Source organism: Branchiostoma lanceolatum, chromosome 6 (assembly GCF_035083965.1).
Source record: "Branchiostoma lanceolatum isolate klBraLanc5 chromosome 6, klBraLanc5.hap2, whole genome shotgun sequence".
Classification (NCBI taxonomy): domain Eukaryota; kingdom Metazoa; phylum Chordata; class Leptocardii; order Amphioxiformes; family Branchiostomatidae; genus Branchiostoma; species Branchiostoma lanceolatum.
The window spans coordinates 13,311,216-13,333,600 of record NC_089727.1 but is presented as its reverse complement, the minus strand read 5'-3'; the positions used below and the strand labels follow the sequence as shown (position 1 = coordinate 13,333,600).

The following is a 22,385-nucleotide window of genomic DNA, read 5'->3' as shown; positions in this document are numbered from 1 at the left end:
GTAGGGCAATCAAAATTGCTTTATGCAGTAGTTGTTTCCCTCCAAAGTTAAAGACGCTTGTTAAGGTCCCTCCATTGTAGGACGGAAAAAGTAGGAATATTGTATTGTATTGAATTGAATTGAATTGAATTGAATTGAAGGAAGGAATGTTGAAAAAATTAAATTGACTGAACGGATTGAACAGCTAATGACTCAAGAGCCCGACATAAGCAAAGTTCCACATATAGCTCTCTCATCCGGCCTTCTAGCTAAATGAGCCCATGCTTAACATGCTGGTATGCGAGTGACATGGACTCAGAAGGAAGTGAACCGCTTATATCTGCTTCACTGGCTACCCTGAAAGGACATCCCATCCTACGTCAACAACTTCCTCAGGCGTACTAGTTAAACATACCTGTGCCCGGTCATGCCTCATTCACTCCTTTTCTGTCAGGCTAGTGTCAGCCAGCGGATGGGGTTAAAAACAGAATACTGCATTTCTCATAACTCTTAACAACGGGGTGGTTGAACCTGTTTCATTTTGTTACAGATAAACTACAGATCAAGTAAGCCTTAGCAGGCAATATGTGAACTTACTGCTAATACAACATAGACATGTGGTGCGTCAGACTGGATCATCATTATTGTCATGGTGTGTTTTCAAGGTAAGCAAAGCCAACAGTCACGGCCCGTATGTTTGAACATGTTTGACGTTAGCATTCTTTGGGTGATGTCCCAGCAAAAGTTGACGGGCTGAAGATTCTGCCTCACGTTTAGAATATAAGCAAACAGTTCTTAGCGTCTTTGTGGTGAATAATTATGCTGTAACCAAGGGGATGAGTCGTGTAAGCCGTGATACGCTTGACCTGGAAAGCCACAACGCATTGGTCTCAGAAAAATACCTTATCTACGTCATACAAGGAACTTGCACACAGAAAAAAGGTTGTCTATGCTGAGGTGGTGCCAACTTTTCTTCTTTTGGTTCCTGACAGGTGTGAGTTGTTCAGAACTGTGTAACTGTCCAGAAAACACTACCGACGACAATTAGGGTGGTCTCAGACACAGGATGGACGAAACAACAACTTCACCAGGTGAGATATTCCTAATGTTTTCTTAAGGTTAAGATACGGCCACCTGTAACATGCGTATTCCCAGGAAATGGTCAGAGACCAATCTTATTGGACATACGAATGTTTTACTCAGGTCTAATCTAGTCAATGTCAAGAACATAAGGAAACCGTTACTTAAAGTATGTAAAGTTAATAGCCATGGCATGTACATGGCATGCATTAGCTGGCCCATACACTGCCAAGATGAGCTTAGCCTAGCTTTCCTTTCACATGTTTCCTGCTCACTCTTCTTGGTCAGATCATTACACTCCCCTCCAATTCTTTAGGCTGATTTTCATTGACTTTTATTATTGATATATTGTCTTCTGCTTGGCATCCAAGTAGACACAGAAATGCTTACATGTATGCATCACATTTTGTGGTACAGGTGGTCTTGTGGCTATGGTTGCTGACTGAAAATCTAAAGGTTCTGGGTTCAAATCCTTAGCAGGCCCCAATGTTGAGCCCTTGGGAAAAGTATTTTGTATCTATTTCCTCACTTGACTCAGGTGAAAATGAATACTTAGCTTTGGTTGGCGATGTCTTCTTGGATGGGACATACAAAAATGTAGAGGTCCCATGTTTGAGGAGAACCACACCACACTTATTGAAAAGTAGGGCTCCATACCGATGTGAGCGGATCACCCTTCAGTATGGCCATATGCAGCTAATGTACTCACCGTACAAAAAGGGTTCTTTATGTCTGAAGGCAGTTTACTGGTTATGTAAAAACAAACAAAAAAAGCAAACACTGAGAGAGGTCATGGTCAGTAACGGATGTGTGTCAGTCATGACTCATTATAAGTGATACTAGCTGGTCTATCACAGGACTTAATACACTGTATACTACTTTTATCTATTCGGGGTATAAGATATTTCTATTTCTGTACCACATGTATCAGAGAGTTCAGATAATTGTATCATGTTTACTAACTGAGACATTGAAGCTTGATCGTCTAAGGTTTTGACTAATACATTGCAGTGTTGTAATTTGTTACAATTATTCTTACACTAATCAGATGTAGTACCAGTGGAGCTGGTAGTGGGCGTTTCTACCGCCTGTCTGGTGTTCGCATCGCTGGCCACGATAGCCGTGCTGTGGAAGATCGGCGCCCTCTGGTGTACAGCAGGCTGCTGCGACAAGGCTTCCATCAAGAAATGGCTCGCAAAATGGACAGGTACATCCCAATACATGTACTTCCAATCATACATTACAGAGAAACAAAAACAAGGTATAAATCTGATATACATCATTTGTAGTAAGGCACTTTAATTGACAGTGAGCGCCAATATATAGATATTGTTATTATAGGTTGACCTAGGTCATGACCCCTGACGCTATAGGTCACCTCGTGTTGCGTGGCGGCCATCTTGTCGGCCATATTGTATTCCTTGATTTCGGTCACCATTAAAGTGTGCTCGGTTCGCACTCCGAATGCTGGCTCCCAGAGTTGTCCTTAGCGGTCCAAATTGACGTGGTGGCATCGGCAGGATTTCGTCTCAACGCTGTCTACCCTAAGAAGTTGGAAAACGCCCTTAAACAGCCGGGATGGCAACAGCGAACCGGGCACCAAAGCAGTGGTGCTTGACGAAAAAGGAAACAATCAACTCGTTTGAAAATTGGCGGGCCAACCAAATCTACGTGCTATCTCTGGACCCAAGCTTCACTCCATTCTTGGCTGACGGCGTCACATGGCAGAAACGTACAGCGGGAGTCGAGCACCGGGGATACACCAACGATGGAGAAGCCGTACCAGAGGCGCAACGGCGAACGGCGGCGCAGAAGGCGGCAAGTTTGGAGCTGATGCTAGGCCAGGTCGCTAACTTCTGTCCGGTTATCAGCCGAAACCGAATAGTCAAGGCAAGTACTTCCCTTACCGATATCTGGCAAGCAATACGGCTCCATTTCGGATTTCAATCGACCGGGGGGTATTTTCTGGATATTGCCAAGATCTGTTTAGAGCCAAATGAGCGCCCGGAGGACTTGTATCAGCGCCTCACCGCGGCAGTCGAGGACAACCTGTTAACAACGGCGGGCGGCATAACCCACCATGGGGAGCTAGTAACCTCTGACGAGGAGGTTAGTCCTTCGCTAGAGAACATGGTTGTGTTACTGTGGCTCCAAATGTTGCACCCAGGACTTCCTGCCAAAGTCAAACAGCGATATGGTGCTGAGCTGAGGAATAAGACCCTATCATCGATTAAACCAGAAATATCCCTGTCTGTAGACACCTTGTTAGCAGAGCTACAGGACGATGAGAATGTAAGATCGCTCCGTCTTGAACAGACCCGTAAACAATCCCCAAGAGCTCCACAAGGACGTAGCCGACGCCCCAAACCACAGAGTCACAACAGGGCATGCCCACTTTGCAAGCAAGCAGGCAGGTCAGTGTATGATCATTTCCTCAGTGTTTGCCCATACTTACCTGAGCAGGACAAGAAATACATGGTACGAACAAGAGCTGTTGAGGTGGAAGACTACAGTGATATTGATCCTTCTGATGATGAAGAACCTGTAGCTAGCGTCCTTCGTACTGAAACATCAACCTTTGTCGATGACCAGCCCGCTCTCATGTCAAGGGTCACTGTTCGTGCCTCCCCACATTTGGAAGTCTTCCACAATGGGCAGCCAGTCAACATTCTACTAGACTCTGGAGCAGAGTCAAGCATGATCAGGGCAGATGAGGCAAAGCGTCTGGGTCTACGCATACATCCCAACACCTCGCAAACTCCAAGTCAAGCAGATGGGGGGCGAATGGCCGGTGTCCTGGGTGAGTGCAGAACCACGTTCTACAGAAGAAAAGTCCCACTTCGGTTTGATGCTCTTGTGGTCTCAGACTTAGCATCTCCCATCATAGCAGGGAGTCCCTTCCTTGAAGCTAACGGTTTCACCATCAACTTCAAGACACGCCAGATACATCTTGCTGACGGCTCTGCCACCGACTATTCTTCATCATCAAAACCACCCCGGCCACGTATACACCGCATCACCAACAATTTGCTCCGCATGCAAGATAAAACGACTACGCTATGGCCTAATGACTACTTGGAGCTCCAACTACCAGATGGGCTAGATACTTACCCAGATGTTGCTCTGGAACCACGACAGGACTCTCTGTCTTGTGAACACTTGAAGGCATTCCGGCAGGGAACTTACCGGAACATAGCTGGCTACATTAGAGTTCCCAACGTTTCCTGTGCACCAGTTAACGTGACCAAGAACATGCACCTGTTTAATGCAACCCCAGTAGTCCCGGTTGAAGACATTCTACCAGACAATGAGTTACCCACACAAGACACACTGCCTGCTCACATCCCAGAGCCCCAGCCCTTTTCTGACTCAGTCCAGTTAGACCCGGACAATATCCTGAATTCCACACAACGATACCGTATGTCGTCCATGCTTCAAGACTTTGACAACGTTTTCAATACAGACTTTCCAGGCTACAATGGAGCAGTCGGCCCCATCCATGCAGTCGTTAACATGGGTCCCGCACAACCCCCTCAGCGAAAAGGACGTCTCCCACTCTATGGAAGAAACCGCTTGGTAGAACTACAGCAGAAGCTGGATGAGCTTGAGACACATGGGGTGATTTCTACGCCGGAGTCTGCTGACACAGTGGTAGAATACCTCAACCCCTCATTCTTGGTCAATAAACCAAAAGGTGGTCACCGATTGGTCACTGCATTCACTGATGTCGCCAAATACTGTAAGCCCCAGCCGTCGTTACTCCCAAATGTCAATCAGGTCATGCGCCAAATTGCATGCTGGAAGTACCTTATAGTATCTGACTTGACCTCCGCCTATCACCAGATTCCCTTACACCCATCCTCACGCAAGTATTGCGGTATTGTCACTCCATTCAAAGGAATCAGAGTTTACTGTCGCAGTGCCATGGGCATGCCTGGTAGTGAAACAGCATTGGAGGAACTCATGTCACGCACTTTGGGGGATTTATTGATGCGTGGAATGGTTGCAAAGATAGCAGATGACCTGTACTGCGGTGGAAACACCTATGAAGAGCTGCTTACCAACTGGAGTGCTGTCCTGACAGCATTACAGAACTGTGACCTGCGACTGTCTCCATCCAAGACAATCATCTGCCCAGCCAAAACAACAATACTTGGTTGGCACTGGGACCAGGGCAAGATATCAGCCTCACACCACACCTTGTGTACTTTGTCTACAACCCCTCCACCTCCATCTGTGACTGCCCTGAGATCGTTCATTGGATCCTACAAAGCCCTGTCCCGTGTCATCCCAGGCACGTCAGTCTTGCTAGGTCCATTGGATGATATGGTAGCAGGTCGTTCCTCTAGCGACATGATCCAGTGGACAGATGACCAGCTGTCAGTGTTCCGCAAGGCTCAGCAGGGCCTTAAGTTACATCAAGCTGTTGTCCTTCCCAGACCAGATGATGAACTTTGGCTTGTCACTGACGCAGCAGTGAGACCCACAGGGATAGGGGCTACGCTGTTTATTCGCAGAGACAACAACACTAGGGTAGCTGGATTCTTCAGTTGCAAACTCAAAAAGTACCAACGTCAGTGGTTACCCTGTGAACTGGAAGCCCTTGCAATAACCTCCGCCCTGAAACATTTCAAGCCTTACCTCATTCAAACCACTATGCCTGCATTCATCCTTACTGATTCCAAACCATGCGTCGAGGCAGTTGAGAAGCTACGACGTGGTGAATTCTCGTACAGCCCAAGAGTATCTACCTTCTTGGCAGCAGTCAGCCAGTTTCCCATCACCGTCAAACACATCAGTGGTAAATACAACCTTTCCACTGATTTTGCAAGCAGACATCCCTTGGATTGTGCTGACAGCCATTGCCAAATATGTTCCTTTGTACATGCTCTGAGCGAAGAACCGGTAGTTAACACAGCTACTGTCAGCCCTGACACAGACCTCAATAACCCAATCTACACCAGCCGCAGTGCCTGGAGTACTATCCAGAGCTCTTGTCCCTCCCTACGTCGTGTCTTCGCCCACCTTAAGCAAGGCACACGTCCATCTAAAAAAGAAACGCACATCCGGGACATCAAATCGTACCTGGCAAAGGCCACCATTACCACTGACGGCCTCTTGGTTGTTCCCAATAGAGACATGTTTGGTATGACAAGAGACAGGATTATAGTCCCCCGTAACGTAGTGCACGGCCTTACCACAGCTATACATCTCAAGCTAGGACATCCTTCTCAACACCAGCTCAAGGCGGTTATGTCTCGATACTTCTATGCCCTGGGCATGGATACTGTTATCCAGAAGGTCACAGCAGCTTGCGATCAATGTGCTGCTCTCAAATGCCACATCCCTGTTCCTCCTACCTTCACGACTCAGCCCCCTCCCCAGACCATCCTAGCTACCTTCGCAGCAGATGTCATGAAACGAGCGCGGCAGAATATCCTTGTCGTCAGAGAGTGCAGTACCTCTTATACGTCCACCCAGATCGTCCCTGACGAAACTTCAACCGCTCTCCGTGATGGACTCATTACCTTATGTGTACCCCTCTGCCCTCTGGACGGTCCTCCTGCAGTCATCCGCTGCGATCCAGCACCTGGATTCCAGGCCCTGACCCAGGATACCTGGCTAGCCGAAAACCACCTTCAAATCGAAATAGGGGAGTTCAAAAACATCAACAAAAACCCAGTTGCAGAACGGGCGATCGAGGAGATGAGAGAAGAACTCTGCAAAGTAGACCCCCTTGGCCAACCAGTATCTCCTGCTCAACTTGCTGTAATAACAGCACGTGTTAATGCTAAAGTTCGTTCAAATGGCCTATCGTCTCGTGAATACCTTTTCCAAAGAGATCAGTTCAATGGAGAACAAATCCCATTATCTGACAAATCTCTCCTAGCCAAACAGAACCAACGTCGATTGGACAATCACACGCCTAGTTCCAAATCGAAAGCATCCAGTAGACAGGTCAGGCCCGCCCCCCTTATCACTGTTGGTGACTTGGTCTACCTCCATGCCGACAGAGATAAGTCCCAGGCCCGCAACAGATACATAGTTACCGCTGTGAATAGAGACTTTGTGCACATTTCCAAATTCATCGGCCGCCAACTGAGATCTCGGACCTACAAAGTCCGCCCTGCAGAATGTTACTTAGTCCCCAGCCAGGTCTCACCCCAACACCGCCATCCAACATACAGTGAGACTGATTCCGATGAAGATGACGCAGTCAGCGATGAACATGAGAACTTTGTGGTACCTCCAGACATTCCAGCCACTCCACCTGCAGTACCAGAACAAAACCATCACCAGAACATCCCGGCACCAACAGACATTCCTGTCACTCCACCCGCAGTACCAGAGCAGAACCTGCAGCAGAACTTCCCGGCACCATCAGAGTTTCCAGCCACCCCTCCTGCCGTACCAGAACGAACTCTGTCAGACCCCCCCTCATCACCGCGGCGGTCAGGCCGGCTTACTCAACAACCATCTTACCTCAAAGACTTTGAACTTTCATAACCCCAACATCGAACATTTACAGAACTCTGATAGTTATTTCACATAGCCATATAACATTGTATTCGAATACAGGGAGATTTTCTGCAATTTATTCTGTGCCTTTATGACCCAATATGAAAACACTTACAGAACTCTGATATTTATTTTACATGATCATATGATGTTGATTTAATATGCAGTAAGTATTCTGTCAAGTAGTAGATTTAAATTACTCTGTTAAATTAGAAGACATGACAACTCCAGGTAGTAGATCACTCCGTTAAATTACAAGGCATGACAAGTAATTCCAAGTACTAAGTAGTAAACCTAAGTCACTCTGTTAAAATGGAAGACAGGACAAGTAACTCCAAGTAGTAGACTTAGTCATTTTGTTAAATTAGAAGGCAGGACAAGTTACATTTGTGGTTAGAAACATTATTTCCATTCTTCTATAAGGTCACACATGTGTTAGATTTAGAACGTTTCCAGTTGACAGTTATTCGTTCAAAGAGAAACATAGAAAAAGTAGACGGCAGAAAAACATTTCTCTGTATAACTATAACACTAGTTACTTTCTCGCAGTCACAGAAACGTTCTCGTTACAAAAGAAGTAAGCTTTCTCTTTACAGTTGAAGAAGAAAGTAGATCACGCCAATATATAGATATTGTTATTATAGGTTGACCTAGGTCATGACCCCTGACGCTATAGGTCACCTCGTGTTGCGTGGCGGCCATCTTGTCGGCCATATTGTATTCCTTGATTTCGGTCACCATTAAAGTGTGCTCGGTTCGCACTCCGAATGCTGGCTCCCAGAGTTGTCCTTAGCGGTCCAAATTGACGGAGAGGTTTTTAAAATAATTTCTGATACAAAGTCCTGCAATTTGTTGTAGGTCTGTGCATTCTTCTTGCAAATAAGTCAGAGATATACTGTGAACTTGCATAACTAGATTGGACTCCAAGTCATAGTCATACAATGTAGGTTCTTTAAAAATGCACAAGACAGTGAGAGTTTGTGTTACAGACCTCATTGATTCTTAAATTTATTAGTCAAAATAATGATGGACAATGTCATCTCAGCACACGGGTATTAATGTAACTGAGTCAGACATTACAACTATACAATGTCTCAAATTTCAAAATCCCTCTAGGGAAAGCCAAGCACCCTTCCTACAGTCCTATTGAAGATAAAGCGGGTTCACCAGGGAACGGTCATGTCCGTTCTCCTTCGTACGTGGACCCAGCCATTACACGGAGACAAAGTGCCATTCCAATGGCCATGGCGGAGAAGGTACCATTATTCACCATCCCACAGCAGGCTGACAGGAGCCCTCCCCACCCCCCCATCATGCCTGATGTACTGAGAGGAGGGTACCTACAACCACCTGCAGGTAGATTGATTGATTCATTTTCATTTTTGGCGACGCCTCAGGGGCAGAGCCTATTGTATAGTACTGCTTTCGGTTTGCCAAATATTCTAGGATTTCCGCGAACGGACTCCCTAGGGAACTACTTTTTGGCAACGCCTTGCAGGTATGGCCTTTTCTATAGCAAGGACGAAATTCCATTGCATACGGCATAGAAAATGCCCTAGTTTGTATACACTTTTACAGCTGTTTATCGATGTTTGAAATAAACTTTCTGAATGTTGCAATATATACCCATACATCAGAGCTAGCGCTGTTTCTCAATGTCTTAAAAGTGTTTGGTTTTTGTTACCATGAATGACATGCTTGGACTGGCTCTTCTTTTATTGTCATGAGTAAAGTTTGATTTTGAAAGGTCAGCTTTCAAAGAAGCTGTCCGGATTTTTGCAAAAGGCAGCAACAACAATATGTCACTGCATTTGATTGATTTTTCTTAGAAGCTTTGCTTCATTCAATAAGAAAATGATATGCTTGACATACGTATAATTCGAGTTATTTTAGCTGCATTTTTGGAGCTTTGAAAGACTAACAAAGTAGGGATAAAGAAAGGACACAGAGACATTGATCTATCTGATCTATCTGATCTATCTGATCTATCTGATCTATCTGATCTATCTGATCTATCTGATCTATCGATTTATCTGATCTATCGATTTATCTGATCTATCGATTTATCTGATCTATCGATCTATCGATTTATCTGATATATCGATCTATCAGATCTATCGATCAATCAATCTATCTGATCTATTGGTCTATCGATCTATCTATATATCGGTTTATCGATCTATCTGATCTATCGATCTATCTATATATCGGTTTAGCGATCTATCTGATCTATCTGATCTATCAGATCTATCGATCAATCGGATCTATCCGATCTATGGATCTATCTGACCTATCGTTCTTTTGATCTATCGATCTATCTGATCTATCGATTTATCGATCTATCTGATCTATCGATCTATCAATCTATCTGATCTATCGATCTATCTGATCTATCGATCTATCAATCTATCTGATCTATCGATCTATCTGATCTATCGATGTATCGGATCTATCTCTATCTGATCTATCGATCTATCGTTGTATTGGATCTATTGATCTACCGATCTATCTGATCTATCGATGTATCGGATCTATCTGATCTATCGATCTATCGATCTATCTGATCTATCGATGTATTGGATCTATGTGACCTTGGTACTGCAGCAGAACTTCCGTTTTTCTATCTTTTGACCTGGACATGCCATGGTCCTGATTTTTTGGTGGCAGATAGCTTGTGATGTAATGAAGAATTGGTGTAGGTGTTGGCCCCCTAGCAGCTTGCTCTGGAACTGCAGGGGCGTTATTTTGAAAATCTTCAAAGGAGAATAACTGAACAAAGGAACGACGGATTTCCATGATATTTAGTATGCAGGTAGCTTAGACGGAGATGTACATAATGAAGTGCAAATTATGCTAATTTAGACTTAACTTGAAAACTTTATATTTGTGGCACTTGAAGGTTTCGTCAAGGTTAACATAGTAAGATATAAATCATGCAAATGAGGACCTACTTTGCACAATTCTCACGTCGCGGGTGTTTTTTTTAACACCACTCTTGTTAATTTTATTTTATTTTATTCTTATATGGTTCAAGTTCTGTTTTCAGTGTGTCTGGTTGTTTGCATTCTTGTGTGTTTGTAGTTATCTGAATTATAACACAGCTGTCAGTAGAGTGGCAGGAAGACAGTGGGAAGATGGTGTCACTGCAGGTCAGACTTGACAGAAAGTTCAGTTCAGAGATGGTAGATAGTCGTTTATCAGGCATGAGACATTCCAGGTCAAGGGGTCAAAGGAAGAGGCTACTCATTCCACTTTCCATCAAGATTTGCAGTTTTTGTACTTTTCTATGATGTGATTTTAGTTCATTTGTTGACTTTGCTGTTTGGTAGTAGGTATAAAAAAATCTTGTCTTTGTTCTCTTACAACAGCTATAATGTAACAGTGTGGTTCAACAATAATTACAATGTACATCAAATGTTAACTATCTGTAACTATCACATCTTTGCAACTACAGTTACCCAGCAGCATGTTGGCATACATCAGCTGCTGGCCTCCCCCATGGCTCTGGCTATGATGCCTGTCATCCCACCCAGCCCACAACTTAAACCCAGATCCTTATCTATGACCAACCTGGATATCCTGGGAGAAGAACAAGAAGGTAACTACAGGAGATGTACGCCACCTAGTGACACAAGTCATAACTGCAGCAACAGCCGTCTGATGAGATAATGTACAGTTGTCATGTGTGCATGATAGTTTTACAGTTAAAAATGTCATTATGAATGCAACATTATATTACCATGTGCCTTCTTTCTGGAATTTTCCACTTTTTCTTCCTTTTGCATGTAATATGAAGTGAACTGTTCTAGTCTACTTTGAAAGATTACATGATTTTTGATGTTGTTAAGTTGCTACATACAGAATGATTTTTTATATATATAGCGGTAAACAAAATGTTTACTTACTAATGGACATCACTGAAGGTCACAGCTATAGCAGCTGTAGCTTTAGTTCTTTAGTCCACTTTGTACTACAGTCTGGGGTTGTGTTCTTTGTTAGATGTGTCGCGATCTCGGAGTGGCTCCTTTTCAGAGACCAGGATCAGCTACAACTTGTCAGACAACGATGACACGTCAGCACCGCCCAGCGCTTCACCGGCGCCGCACAAGAAAGTCTTCCTGGTGGGGGAGGACGGCCACATCATCACCAACCCTGCCTCACCTACAGTCAGCAGGAGGGAGTCTGTCGAGAAAAGCAGTCCTCAGGTAAAAGCAACGATTACTGTAAATTCAGTTACTTTTGAGGTGGTTTCATTTCATGATTGGAGGGACAAGAAGGTTTTTTGGCGTTTTGTATTCATGATTGAAACAATTCTGTAGTCTAATGGAAATGCATAGTTGTGGCATCATGAATTGGCGGTGGAGACGTCACTGCAAAAACTGCGGTAATAATACCACTGCGAACATTTTGATTTACAGGAACACATACAAAAGTTGGGGAATGGATTGTAAGGGAAAGTCTGCAGTATCAAAGGGAGATGCTAGAAGGCATAAGATTTTGGTTACTTTTACCTTAACCATAAATGGCTTTTAGGACTACCGGTAACACACACCCAAGCACATGTCCAAGAACCACCAAATCACATTGTATGTCTTACCTCAACAGTCGAGTCCAGCATCACCCAGGTTGAGCCAGCCCACCCTGCAGGTGACCTCGCCAGGCGGCACGTCAACACCCTACCTGGGACAGCTCAACGTCATACTGCAGTGTCGCAGGGGGCAGCTGTCAATCACTGTGGCTCAGGTACAGGACACAATCAACATTCGTTACATTTCATTACTGGTTAGGACTTGCTGTTTTAATAAACTATAGCATCTTAAAATGAAGACAGTAATCAAACATGTACTTGCCATTTGTAATGTAACTTTTTGATGTACAAAGTCCTCTGAATTTCGATTTCGGCTCTAGGATTTTCCAGCATGGGTACCATTCTAAATAAGAGTTTGCTCCCTTACTCATTCAACCCATAGTTTAAATTCTACAAGTCCCAGACTCTGGTGTGAGTGAGTAAAACTAATAAGGATGTTACCCAGGCTAAAGATTTTGTATCTTTCTAAAGGCAGTAGATCTGGCCTTGCCCAGCAGTAACCAAGACGACACCAGTACCTGTACAGTTAACCCGTATGTCCGAGGCTGGATCATGCCAGGACATAGGGACGGCTTCAAAACACGCCATGTCATGGGAACACAGGTAGGAAGACTCGCTTTGTATGATGTGACATTGAAAAAACATGGGCTTGTAACCTCATACCCAAACTATCAATGCTTATACACACTTGTGAATCAATCCTCTTTGATGTTTTCAAATATAAAACACCAATTTGCTATGGAGTAAGACGTAAAATGATTTCCTTTGCAATTTTTTATCAGGTAGAACAAAAAAGTGAGGACTGACAAATTCTCCAAGCAATATCTCTCCTTGGTGCTGAATTCAGGGCTATTAGTACTTGTCTTCCATTGTGGAGAATTTGATATATAGTTTACTGTCAGTTTTCTTTCTAACCTACTTTTCATCAATGGCATGTTTCCAGAGTCCTCTCTTCAACCAGACATTTGTGATTGACATGTCGTTTGAGGGCATGTGCAACCGGGTGGTGGAACTGGTGATTCTGTCCTACGAGGGAGAACTGAGGAGAAAGTTCCTGGGGCAGGCCAACATAGTCATCAGCAAATTGGACCTCAGTAAAGAACAAAACATCTGGCTTCAACTCAGGCCTCCAAAGAAAGAAAAGGTAGGGCTATATATGCTCTATAAGGGGGAGGGGGGCATTTCTATGTGATGGTAGAACTGTAGTTCTCTGCTAGTGACTTACGTGAACAAGTTAAACAACTAGTAATAAAAAAATCACAAGGCTGGGCAACAGCTAATATCGTTGGACTACTGACTTGTGACAACTTGACAAGCAACTATAGAACTGCAGAAGAACTAAGATCTTGTCCATTGAAGTAGGCTGTAAAGTCAGTGTAAAATGTAAACACAACAGAGGGTATCAGTACATAGGGGTGTTGGAACATAGGGGTGAAACCAAGATTGCTAGTCTCATTCTGCATTTGCCAGCGGATGTCTTGATCTCGAGTTGTTGTTTTCCCCTAATAGAGTGAGGTAGGAGAACTACTGTTCTCGGTGTGTTACATGAAGACAGCAAAGCGGCTGGTGTTCCAGATTCTCAGGGCTCAGGAGCTGACCAGGCCAGCACATCTCAAGGGTCCAAGAAGTAAGACTTCTTAAATCTCGTACCAGATGTGTTATTTGAAATAGAGATGACTTGTCTGCTGAATAACCTCAGAAATGGAGAAAGACTTAATTGAATGGGACTTAACACAGTTTGGATTAAACCAGCTCTATTGATGTGAATCATGAGAGAACATGTTATTTCATATAGTAAACAATATTCTTACAAAATTTTCAATGTTTAAGGTACTTACGTTAAAGTGGAGCTGTACTGTGATGACATGAGGAAGGCCAAGAGGAAGACCCAGCTCTGTGTCACCACCACTGATGACCCCCACTGGGAGGAGCATCTCTACTTTGACCTGTCCAGAATGCTGCCCAAACTCCCCAACATCTCTTGTACAGTCAAACTCATGGAGAAACAGACAATGCAGAGAAACATCACTGTAGGAAAGGTGGGTAAAAACAAGTCATGATACTACTAATCATACAGTGTGTTAACTTAAAGGTTAGGCCTTGTTTTCAAGCTGATCTTTCAGTTGATCTGTACAACATTTTAGATTCTAACTGATGATTGCAAAACTCAATGTATATGCCAGATGGATGATTTATAGACTGAGGATCTCAATTGTTTTTACCTTTTTCCCAGGTAAGCCTTGGATGGGAGTTTGGTACAACAGAGCTGCAACATTGGTCGGAGGTCTTCTGCAACGCAGGGACGTACGTGGAGCAGTGGCATCCTTTGACTTAAATACTAGAAACTTTTACATATTACACACATGCATATGCATGCAGAGTACTATACAATTAATGTATCATTGTTTTACATTGACTAAAACTGTATTGAGTAATACAGTTTCTTTGGTTATTTAAGTCCCCATGAAAACATGAAACATTACTGTAAATTAAGACTGCAGTCTGGAGATGGGATGATTTTGGTTTGATATCTGGTATATGATACTGATATCTGTAGTATCTAGCTGACACATCAATGAACTGGACAAGATTTGTAGATACCAGTTGTTTTCATACTTGTTTCATTTTTTACTGTGCAATTTCTTGGCTCATTACTGAAAATATATTTTTTGCTCATATCTGCATGTATAAGTAAATTCTAGTTTTTCTAACTGTGAACATGGTTGAGCATATGATATACTAAGTGGGCAAAGTGATCAAAATTTAAAAAAGTTTGCAGTAAAAATGTATTTTTGTGTTTTAAGGACAAGAATGAGTCAGTATTTCAGTTACAGAATGTGTTTTGTATTGCATAAGAGTACATAGTTCTGTGAATCCTACAAGTAAGATGAGTTTCTGTGCATTCCTCCTTCAGCATTGTCGTATACATGTAATATGTTTTCAATGTTTATTAGGTCATCAGAAAGATTGAAAAGTTCTACTTTCTTAAAGCTCAACTGTATTGTTTTGTTTCCATCTATATAAAACAAACAAATGCAAGACTTTCCCTTCATTGTAATTTTTGTTTATTCAGTCTTTGTTAATGCCTTGATTTGCAATATAGTGAAAGTTTCAAGATCAGAAATATTGCCATTTAGCCATTGAAAATTACATAAGTTCTAATTATCCATTGTTCAGTGTAAAGTACAGAAAACATATTTGCAGCTATCCTTTCAATGAAGCTAATCTCCCATTTCTGGTAGGCCTTTGGCACCAAATGTTTCTGGGTTACAAGTTCAGGGAGAAGGTACATGACTTAACATTTCAGCTGTTAAAATCAAATTGTTTACTCCTGAAGAATTATTTCACTCCTTGCATTTGTCTGGCAAATTTCATATTATATTATTATGAAACTCCTTGAAACTATGGTGCCTAAATGCTATTTTCTTTGGATTCTGTTTAAAATATACACATTAAGAATCAATGTTGACATCATCATGTCTGTAATAGACTCTTCCAAAAGGTCGACAAAGAAAATGAATAAAATTTGATATTCATACTAGACTTTGAATAGATATCAAACGTAACTAGCTTGGTATCCAAACTTAATACAGCTGCTGAGTCTCTTTCATCCTGAGACTGGGAAGCTATGATAGGTTCAGATACCAGGCTAACATGTAACACAACAGGAAAGCTACTATATTCTTCAATAATCGTAATATTCATAAAGCTTGTTCATTGCAAATGTCACATTATGTCAGACACACTATCCCTCTGAAAACAAACATTTCGTAGTTTCCTTTAAACTTCCCTTAAAGCATGTCAACTAAAACTATTGCCAACTGTACAGAAAAAATTCCAATCCTTGCTGTTTCGTCTGAGTAAGAATTTGCAACATTATAAAGCACATGCCTATTGTAAAGCCCTTCTGTCAATCAGAATCCACTAGCCAATCATTACCACTCCTGCTAATGAATCAGCTGTCAATCATGCAAACACAATCCAATCCCAGTCATCCTCCTCCTCAAACCCCTCCTCCCAAACATCCCCCTCCTCCCCGCCCTCCTCCATGCCCTGGAACAGCAGGTTGTAACACTTGGACCCCGGCTTGTTGAAGTGTCCATAAGGGTTGCTGTGGTGGAGCAGCATGCCGCACAGCCAGCAGAAGTAGGCACGGCACTTGATACACGTCATCTTGTTACAGCCATCAAGTTTCTAGAAACAACAATAGAACCAAACTTGTTTTCGGACTAGAAAGCATCTTTGATTTAAACCAAATTACATACCGGTAACCTTTAGATTTAACATGATAGAACATTAGCCACCTTGCAGCAACTGTTTGGAGCAAAAATGTAAATCCTCTCCACAAAGATGGCAGACAGTAAAAACTGTGCTGTAACATCAGCAAAGGTTTGACCAAGCAATCTATTCTGATCAGTTCAGCAGCTATTTTGTCTATGCAGGCAATCTCCTCACATCCATTTTGCATATTTGGGAAATATCTTTACACATTTACCTCCAAACCGACTTCCATAGGCTAATTTGCATCTTCAGGAAACCCAAGTGACCACACCCACCTGTATGTGCGTCCCACACTGAGGACACTCCTTAGCGTACTTCTTCAGCCACTCCTCGCTAAAGGTCTCCTCCAGGGCCTGCTTGATGGACTTCCTTCCGTAACGCTTCTCCAGAAACTTCTTTCCTTCATCGCTGGCTGCCAGGTACTCTTCACGAAGCTTTCGGAGGTCATCTGAGATTCAATGAAATGTTGATGAAAAAACGGTCACAACCAGAGTTTACCGGTAGAAAGAATTTTCTCGTAAAAATCGTAACATAGTACATGTACTTAGTGTCAACCAGGGCTAAAGTCTCCTCTATGGGTGAATACAAGTGGCCTAGAGAGATCATCACAAAGACAGTGGAGGACAAATCCACGGAGATGATCACGTAAGAGATGGATTTATAACATAACGGAAGACTTTCAGTTTCACTTCCTCAACCTACAGTCTTAACTCACAGGACAGAGGCACCTGGCGGTCCGCCATCAAGCCATGACATCTAACCCTCATGAGATGAGTAACAAGAGATGATAAACGGTCTTTGTGTGTGTGTGTCTGTGCGTGAGTGAGTGATGCCTACACAAAAACAAGAAGTTAGTAGACAAACAATTCTCACACCTGGTTTGATCCTGCATGGCGACACACCGTGGTACGCCAGCTTGCAGAGCGTACAGAAGGTGTACTGACACGCCGTACATCCCCCCATCTTGCTGTCGGGTTCCAGCATGACGGGACACTGGCACGACTTGCGCGGGCAGTACACGACGTCCGCCATCCCATCCAGACTGGACTGGAGCAGCAGTCGGTCGTAGCGAGCAAACAACTCTCCTCCAACGAGCTCCTGCACCTGGAGGGTAGAAACATCAGCAATTCTACATTTAATGGATACCTGTCTGTCACAGTGTAATACTACCACTTCCACAGTCTTTTACAATGTCTTGTGCCTGATGAAATGCGAATAAGGCAACATGTGATGGTCGTCCAATACAATGTACTAGAACTGTCACAGTTATACACATTTGTACAGTACTTCTTACCGCACATATTGGGAGCATTGCTAAGTTTTTAAACCCCTTTTCCCAAATGCCCCTGTCCTGAAAATTTTGATCATTTAAAAGAATGTAGTACAGTAAGCAACAAAGACCCCTGACTGACCTGTGAAGGGAGTGCCTGTGATTCACACTTAGGTTCTGGACACTGCAGACATTGGACATTCCCTTCTGATATCTGTACCTGGGATTCAAAACAATGATTATACAAAATGCATTGCAAATTAAGTGCTATCGCATAAAAGGGAATCACTAACTGACGTTCAAAAGGTCATCACATGCAAGAAAATGATGACAATCATTTGAAATTGGATGGACACTGATAAAAGACATGTAGTTTATATTCATGCCCAAAAATCTGAGTTTTGTCAATCTTTTAGGGTAACGCCCCACACCTTCTGAATGACACTTGTAGCAGCAACCTTATTTTTTACCCTACATTGTCTAGCTAGAACTTTATCTTACCTGGAAGTAGCCTTTCATGCACTCTTTACAGTACACATGGTCACAGCCCTTGAAGCCGATACAGTCTGCCCCAAGCTTTTCACCAAAGCACACGTTACAGTTGTACATGGTGGTGTTGAACATGTGCTGCCTCCTCTCCTGATCATACTCAACGATAGCTGGCACCAGGAGGGATGGCGAGGCAAGGTCTTGGATAGCTCTTGGGTCTCCAACCTCCTTAGTTGTCTCTCTTTCCTTCTCTTCACCATATGTCTCTACCAAAGTTACAGTCAACTCTGATTCATTATCATCAGTACCAATGATGTTATCATCCTTGTTGCCATGTTTGTTGTCAGTTTGTTGATTTTCTCTAGTCCTTAGATTAGTTCTTTCCTCTTCTTTTTGCCATTTCCTTTCCCTTGAGTTCTTGTGGCCACCTCTTCCTTGTCTTTGTGTCTTGTTGCCCTCATGTGGTGTATTCTTCCTTCTCTTTTCTTCATCTCTCCATTCCCTGGTGCTACCCTTATGTTTGCCATGCTCATCATATCTGTCACCCCTGTCATACCTGCGGTAGCCTTTCCAATCTCGAGCTGACTGTCCTTGCTGGTGTCTACCCCTACCCCTACCTCTCCCTCTTGCCCCCTTTGCAAAGTTGTCTCTACCACCATGAGTAATGTTCTTTACAATTTCTTCATCTCCCTCCTTTTCTTTGTACAGATCTAGTCCACTTGCTCCAACTGTCCCGGTATCTTTTGTATTCTCTGCATCAGTTTTCTTTTGCTCATCAACCCTTTGTCTTCTATTGTTCTTCATCTTTACCTTCTCCTCAATCCAGGTGACGTCCAGGACCTCAGAGATACCCAGGGTACTCAGTGCCTCCTCCTGCAGGTACTGTGCCCAGGTGAACAGAATCTCCATCCCAGAGTTCTCCGTCCACAGCTCATCCAGATGTTTACAGAGCAAAGTTAGCTGCAAATGTGCAGAATGTAGGATTGTTAATATTGCACAAATTAGAAATGATACGGGAAAGATTCTTTACAATGCTCTTTTTAATGCTCTTTTCAAATATTAGATAATTGCTACTTGGGAACTTGTAACAGCTAAGTGGAGATTTAGAAATTCAACGAAGACAAGTATTCACAGATGTGAAAATCATACCTACATACGCAGTATTTTGAATGTAGGGTCTACTACGTAGACAGTTAGCAAAAAAAAAGAACCTATTTAATGAACATGAAACCACACATGCACTAACCTGCTGTAAGGTAAGCCACTTGCAGGACAGAGTGAACTGAGGTGCACTGCATGATGGGTAGTCAGCTGGGTACTGGAAGTGAAGGATGATGGGAGGGAGGTACTTGACTGGGATAACAGTTGCCTTGTTCACTGGAGACAGGGTGACAAAAGTGACTGTATTAATACGTGTTTGTATTTCTTTCAACAGATGGTATTTCAACATGGTTCTTCTCAAGACTGGTCACGAGGTGGCAGATGGTATGAACTTCCTGGTGCTTCTGACCAAAAGTTACATGTACATAATGCCATAAGATCTAGCCATTCTTGGTGGTTATCTAAAGCGCTGGTAACATATAGCCCAACATGGCCTCCTGGCCTTCCCCCAACCATGGTTAGAAGTGGTTTGGGAGCTACTAGGATGGCTGGTGTTCAGCTGCACCAACCAAATATTTGGCCGTGGACGTGAGATCTGGAATAGGTTGGCTGGTGGTTGGGTTTTTGGTCATTAGTGGTCAGGTTGTGTTTGGGAGACTCAAATTTGACTCTTAATCTAAAACTGGTCAGACTGCTCCGGACCTATACTGTCAACGTTGGTTGGCTGTTGGTCGGAAGACTTGTTCGGCTATGTGTAACCGGGGCTTAAAGAAGGACAGAATGGTCCATGAGGTGTAACATTGCAGTACTCACCTGACTCCCCAGGGGGAGCTGGAGCTTTGATCTGAAAGTTCTCCGGGAGATCCAGTATGGAACAAAACTGTCCCCCAGTTCCATCTTCTGCTGCCATGAAGACAGTGTCGTCATAGATACTGGACAGGGCCAGTAGCTCATTCTCCTGAGCCTCCTGGTCAGACATGTTGTTTGGAACAACTGTCAGTCACAGCAGCACAGTTAAGGGTTATCTGTGGTACAACAAAGCAGAGATCACTCTTTGAAAACTATTACTAGGGATGGGTACCAGTCCAGAGAATTCAGGTCCAGGTACGGTCCAGAGGATCAGGTCCAGGTCGAGACCTGATGAACCTCATTACTACAATGTCATACAAATCTACAAATCCCTTAACTATAAACTGCCACCCTACATGTGCCTGATATTTGCGTACTGCAGAGACCAAAGTACACGGACAACCAGACAAAGCACAAGCATTCAGCTGGTTGTCTCCAAACCCAAGCCTTCAGAAGAGCGGTAGCCTACTGCGGACCAAATGTCTGGAACAGCCTACCGCCAGACACACGTACGGCTCCGAATCTGATCATGACTTCCTTTAAGAGACTCTTGAAGTAACACAAATGAACAAAACGAACGGACAAATAACATCAATTACATTCAAAAAAGCATTTGATACATGTGCAAGCTATCGAGAAGACAATTATTCATCACTTATTAGTTATTGGCCAAACATTCTACATCTTATAAGCTGGATTAAAATCATTTACTGCAGGTAACATACCTGTCTTGACATATAACAATCACATTGTATATTGTTCAGGTCTATCTGTAAAACTCTTGCTGGGATCAACTTTTTCTTGATGTTACATTGTACATGTAACAGCACTCAACCTTGATCCGACACTTTTGAGCAAATGCAGGGCGGAATCATAAATCAACAAGCGACCTTGTGAGTATTTCAGTAACTGTTGAGTTCATAATTTATGTGTAACGCTTCCCCAGTCATTAACTGCACATATATGAGTCTGCGGATTATTGAGCTGTGGCCAGAAAACAAGACTTGAAAATAGCGTCACTGATGATGAAGTCCTTTGAAGATGATGTTCCAAATGGATCATTAATCCGACACAATACAATAGTGAAGTTGTTGATCCTTGATTTTGCTCTATACAATTAAAGCTGTTTGTCAACCACTCTGTCAACCAACAGCTGAGTTACACTGAGGTAAAACTGACACACCATGTCACAGTCGACACAATCGTCAACTGCCATGAACTAGTCATCAACCATCGTCCTAAAAATGGAATGGCTGCTCTCCCTCCCACATTATGCCCTGTATGATTAAAACATGTCAAATTTTCCGTCAATCTTGCCACAACAACAACTGTTCTAATCAGGACCTTACTAGTACGCACATTTTTATGTTGCCTACCTTACTGTATTTTAGAACCAATCAAAAGATTTTGCATATCAGCGCCAGGTCTTTACTTACAGGGGAGTACTGAAATGTGTTGGATTAAGGTTGCGTCGGATTAATGTTCAGTGTTACATGACACTTTTGATTTGTGAGGATCTTTTATATATATGTGCCAGAGTTTAATGACAGCTTGTCGGTCCACAGCTGTGTGAGGGTTAATAATTGTACAGTATGATATTAGAAATTACAAAGCGACTAGAAATGCTTAGCTACATGTAAATATTATGTTGTATCATAGGGCATAACTTTAGTATTAGTTAACTCAACGTTTCAAAGTGTTGCGTAAGCGAGTGATGTAAGGAATTCTGGTAGGAATGAACATTTTTCAGACGTCCTACCTCACAAATCATTGCAAAATTGGTACGTACAAAGTGCCAAAACTTTAAGGACAAGTTCTCGTTGCTACCTAATTGTGAATGTTGATCATGCAAGGCGGAAAATAAAGAAAAGTGACACCGAAACGCGTCAGACGACTTACCTAACCGCCATCTTGAATGTCAAAGGTCACCATGTAATCCGCGGTGGTCTCACACCGATGATTTGATACCTACACCAAAGGAATTGCCAATAGAACCTATTGAAAGAGCGCGACAAAATTGGGGAAAAAATCAAAGAAGTAATAACAAGCATTATATGAGCAATATGAAGAAACAAGACTTCGAAAAGATGAGGAAAATCCCACATTTTGCAACATCAATCGAAAAAGAGTTCAGGCACCCAGAGCATTTTATGAGGCTTGAAAACTGGAAATATTCTAGTTGCTGTAATCTTTATGAAACTGACATTAATGCCACTGTTTACCACATTT

At 42.9% G+C, this 22,385-nt stretch overlaps 2 protein-coding genes across 3 annotated transcripts; one reads left to right on the top strand and one right to left on the bottom strand.

The window, feature by feature from the left end:
* Positions 1-426: 426 nt before the first annotated feature.
* On the top strand, positions 427-14,563 carry LOC136437391 (synaptotagmin-7-like). The gene is made up of 12 exons (XM_066431988.1): positions 427-644; positions 972-1,070; positions 2,108-2,266; positions 8,695-8,934; positions 11,033-11,176; positions 11,578-11,783; positions 12,184-12,321; positions 12,638-12,769; positions 13,110-13,310; positions 13,676-13,793; positions 13,997-14,205; positions 14,400-14,563. Exons 2-12 carry the CDS (start codon positions 1,046-1,048, stop codon positions 14,499-14,501), a joined length of 1,674 nt encoding a protein of 557 aa, XP_066288085.1. The 5' UTR covers positions 427-644; positions 972-1,045; the 3' UTR covers positions 14,502-14,563.
* A 651-nt stretch (positions 14,564-15,214) lies between these two features.
* Positions 15,215-22,153, bottom strand: LOC136437382 (E3 ubiquitin-protein ligase RNF14-like). Of its 2 annotated transcripts, XM_066431975.1 has the most exons (8): positions 22,056-22,153; positions 20,121-20,332; positions 19,453-19,583; positions 18,219-19,166; positions 17,860-17,937; positions 17,323-17,551; positions 16,723-16,895; positions 15,215-16,360 (listed from the first exon to the last, which is right to left on the bottom strand). In XM_066431975.1, exons 2-8 carry the CDS (start codon positions 20,284-20,286, stop codon positions 16,133-16,135), a joined length of 1,953 nt encoding a protein of 650 aa, XP_066288072.1. In that variant the 5' UTR covers positions 20,287-20,332; positions 22,056-22,153; the 3' UTR covers positions 15,215-16,132. The 2 variants fall into 2 exon arrangements, with proteins under 2 accessions (XP_066288072.1, XP_066288073.1); XM_066431976.1 differs by lacking the exon at positions 22,056-22,153 and having other exon boundaries at positions 20,121-22,041.
* Positions 22,154-22,385: the final 232 nt, after the last annotated feature.